Here is a 4,448-nt window from a genome sequence, read left to right on the forward strand (position 1 = left end):
TACACCTCCAGTCACTGTTTGCTGGTTCATCTTCATTTCTTTGCTCTTCTGAGTATTCCTGGTTCTCAGTAGATTTATGGTTTTGGATATTTGCTTCAGTTGTATTAAATCTGCAAGAAAACATCTTCAGTCTCTGCATCTCAAACCTCCCGTCTGCTGCTCTTTGTGGAATGGAAATGTTTATTTACTGTCTAAAAGCTGCACTAAACAAAATTTCGTTGTACACTGGAAAAAATCAAAATCTAGATAAGTAATATTTGTTCTTGAATTGAGGAAGTAAAAGAGACATTTTGCCAATGAAACAAGAAAATTTACATTTAAAATAACATAACACAATTGCATTGTCTTATTTCAAGTGCGTTTTATTTAAATATCTTATTTTAAGAGTAATAATGCTCATTCCATTGGCAAATCATCTCATTTACCTGCTCAAATTAAGGGTAAATACACTTAATTTAAGATATTTTTACTTATTTCTAGATAGTTTTCCAGTGTGTATACACTCTGCGTATATAAAATGACAATAAAAGTTCTCTGAAGTCTAAGTTCATTCCACCTGACAACCAGAGGACTACAGAGAGTAGACTACTGGTGAGAACAGCAGAGAGGATCATGGGGGCTCCTCTTCCCTCCATTAAAGACATTTCATCCCAGCGCTGCGTGTCCCGAGCCCGTGACATCATCAATGACCCCTCACCCCCCCACCATGGACTGTTCTCCCTGCTGCCCTCTGGGAAGAGGCTTTACAGCATTCAATGCAGGACCAGCAGGTTCTGCAGCAGCTTCTTCCCCACCGCCATCACACTGATGAACTGATGAAACTGTAATCAAGTCAGAAATCCAGACTCTGCATCACAAGATACATCGTATTTACACTATATGGTGAATCTTTAAATCCCTTAAAATAGAACTCAAATCAGTGTTTCTGCTGCATTTTGCACCATATTTATTTATTTTTGCACCTCTCTAAACCTTTCGCACCATGTTTACATTTTGATCACTGCTGCATTTTATAAATGGATATGTTCATTTCACTGCAAGCAAGGGAATGTGAGTGTGTGGTTCAGCGAGAACTGGGCCAAAAAGAAAAAGCTCTAGATTTACCGGTCGATCTACGTTCCTCCCCTCATCTATGATCATGAGCTTTGGGTCATGACCGAAAGAACAAGATCCCGGATCCAAGCGGCTGAAATTAGTTTTCTCCGTAGTGTGTCTGGGCTCTCCCTTAGAGAGAGGGGGAGGAGCTCAGTCATCTGGGGAGGACTCAGAGTAGAGCCGCTGCTCCTCCACATGGAGAGGAGCCAGTTGAGGTGGCTCGGGCATCTGGTTAGGATGCCTCCTGGACGCCTCCCTGGTGAGGTGTTCCAGGCACGTCCCACCGGGAGGAGGCCCAGGACACGCTGGAGGGACTATGTTAATCAGCTGGCCTGGCAGCGCCTTGGGATTCCCCCGGAGGAGCTGGACCAAGAGGCTGGAGAGAGGGACGTCTGGGCCTCCCTACTGAAGCTGCTACCCCCGCGACCCGACCCTGGACAAGAGGATGGATGGATTTCATTCACTGTTAAAAAAAGCTGCGTTTTGTATACAAGATAACAATAATAAAGTTTTTCTCAGCCTTAGTGAAATGTTTTAGTGTCATGGTCGCTCTGTGTTTCTGGCTACCTCTCTGTTCCCTCTATATCTTTGACATTTCCTGTTCACCTAATGCTTGTTTCCAGGTGTGATCCAGGCTGGGAGGGTGAGCTGTGCGAGCGCTGCATGACGATGCCAGGGTGCGTGCACGGTTCCTGCCTGCAGCCGTGGCAGTGTACGTGTCATCCAGGCTGGGGCGGTCGATTCTGTGACAAAGGTTCTGCTGGAAACTGACACAAAAACACCTGAAACTCCTCTGAGCTTCATGTTTCATGAAGTTGCTCCTTGTTCTCATGTTTCCTGCCAGACCTCGGCGTTTGCTCCCAGCAGCCCTGCCACAACGGCGCCACCTGTCTGATGCAGGACAGCGGAGACTTCCGTTGTGTTTGCCCAGAGGGTTTCCATGGTTCCACCTGTCAGAAGAGGATCGGACCCTGTCACCAGAGAAGGTGAGGATCCATCATCTGATACCTGATCCACTCCTCCGCACCAAGAACCTGAATCTGCTGGTTGGTCTGAAAGATCAACATAGATCAGTATAGAAAGTATAGATTATAGTATAGATCTGATTTAAGAAAGGGGAAGATGTTAGAGTTACAGCCGCACACATGGGGCGTCACTGTGTTGCCATAGCAACGACTGTTTTCCTTTTCTGTTGGAGAAGAGGCCGCCCCATTCTCGTTCATACCCCCCCACCTTCAATCAAGGCGCCTTCCAGAAAGTGACACTTGATAGTAAAGGGTTGGTGGTTAGGGGGGTGGTCCGGGATTCAGCCTGACTCTCCTATCTGGTTCCAGGTCTCCCTGTAAAAATGGCGGCCTGTGTGAAGACGCTGATGGTTTCGCGGCAGAGCTGGCGTGCCGCTGCCTTGCAGGGTTTACGGGCCGGCACTGTGAGACCGACGTAGACGACTGTCTGATGGGACCGTGTGCCAGCGGCGCCACCTGCGTGGACGGAGTGAACCGGTTCTCCTGCCTCTGCCCGTCCGGAATCACGGGGCGTTTCTGCACGGTCAACATGGACGACTGCATCGGTCAGCCATGCCTGAACGGCGGCCGCTGCCTGGACCGCGCAGGAGGCTTCCTCTGCCTCTGCCGGCCGGGATTCACCGGCTTCACCTGCGAGAACCCGCCCAGCCCGCCTAATGCCAGCCAACCGGTCTGGACCACTCAGAGGAGCGACGGTGGTCGCCATGATGACAGGAAGGTGAAGGTAACCGTGAAAGAGCATGGTGCCACTGGACTGTCAGACCTCCAGCTGGTCGTTGTTTTGGTGTTAGCTGGCGTGACTCTCGGTGTGGTGACTCTAACCGCCGCTTTCGTCCTGCGGAGCCGCTGCCGGCGTTCTGGCGATGCCCCCAGCCGCTCGTCACCATCCTCCTCCCAGGAGGCGGGAACAAGCAGTCCGCAAGAGGCTGGTGAAGTGCCGGAGCATCGGATCAGCTTCTTGAACTCAACAGAACCACAGAAGAAGAAACTCAACATAGAGGTGATTTAGGCTGAAGGGCAACAAGAGAATGAACTCAATAGTGACATCATCATGATGATGTCATACTGCTCTTCACAGCACCAAAACTGGACCTGACCCGATCAGAACTTTGTTCAGTCATCACTTTAACTACCTTCAGTCCAAACTCAGGGATGCAAACTCTGCAGGAGCCCAACCAGCCAAGCCAAGCTGTTACCACGACAACCAGCACTGAAGCATCAGATCCAGATTCCCAGGACCGGGTTCTGATTGGGTTATGGGTTCACTGACCCAATTAAGTCTGGTTCTGGTTCCTTTCAGCTGCTTTAATGTGTAGAAATGGTCGGACTGAGTCGGTTTAACTTTGGGACCAAACCGTAAACGGTTCTGATCAGTTCTGATCGCCATGGTTCCCATCGCCATGGTTCCCATCGCTATGGTTCCCATCGCCAATGGTCCCCATCGCCATGGTTCCCATCGCTGGTTGAGCTGCTCACCATTGCAGGTAGTTTCTGTAAATACTGTAAAAATATTTATTTTTTCTTGTACAGATTTAGTTTGGTTCTGTTGGATTGAGCGTCTCCTGCTGAGACAGAAGTGGACTCGGGTGACCAGAACTTACCAGAACTTACCAGAACTGCTTTGATGGTGTTAAAGTTTTTTTTGATTGCGGGTCGGTTCTACAGAACTCTTTTGTCTTTAGATGTTCTGGTCTGGATCAGGGAGCTCTGGACCCGACCGCAGGATGGGACGCCACTATTTCATTGGAAGAAGAAGAACTTTGGTTCTGCAGAACTGTGGGACCATCGAAGAACAGAGGCCAAAGCTGATCAGAACCAGAACAGGAACTGGTTCTCTGCTTATCCAGACCCGTTAATCCAATGAGGAAATCTGGTTTCCAGGGAAACCCTCTGGATGTTTCTGGTCCTTTTGCTGTTAAATTAAATTAAAAACACAAACATGGCTGAAAGAAAAGAAATACTAACATGCCTTAAATTTACTGCTGATATATTTTAATTTTCATCAGAGTTACAGTCAGTCTACAGGAGAACCAGAGGTGCGCCTCCATAAAACGTTGGTGATGATCAGCGGCGGCTGGTGGAGTTTTCTCTGGGGGGGGGGCTATAAATCCAAAATAGATTGTTTACCAATACAATCAATATATACTAATTTATCCCACTAATATATTTATATGAATGCAAAAAACAAAAAACATTAGAACAACACTTTATAAAAAATAAACAGGTTTAGTTTCTGTGCATAAATTTTATCCTTCTGAGGCTTTTAGAAAGTTAATCTGTTTTTCATGGTCCAATAAACCTAAAAAAAAATAATGGACCAGTTTAATA

The 4,448-nt window shown here is 47.5% G+C and overlaps 1 protein-coding gene across 1 annotated transcript; it reads left to right on the forward strand.

The window, feature by feature from the left end:
* The first annotated feature begins 1,569 nt into the window (after positions 1–1,569).
* On the forward strand, positions 1,570–4,178 carry LOC107081101 (protein delta homolog 2-like). The gene is made up of 3 exons (XM_015369312.1): positions 1,570–1,849; positions 1,940–2,081; positions 2,430–4,178. Exons 1-3 carry the CDS (start codon positions 1,705–1,707, stop codon positions 3,127–3,129), a joined length of 987 nt encoding a protein of 328 aa, XP_015224798.1. The 5' UTR covers positions 1,570–1,704; the 3' UTR covers positions 3,130–4,178.
* Positions 4,179–4,448: the final 270 nt, after the last annotated feature.

Source organism: Cyprinodon variegatus, unplaced genomic scaffold, assembly GCF_000732505.1.
Source record: "Cyprinodon variegatus isolate N-32 unplaced genomic scaffold, C_variegatus-1.0 Scaffold2917, whole genome shotgun sequence".
Taxonomy (NCBI): domain Eukaryota; kingdom Metazoa; phylum Chordata; class Actinopteri; order Cyprinodontiformes; family Cyprinodontidae; genus Cyprinodon; species Cyprinodon variegatus.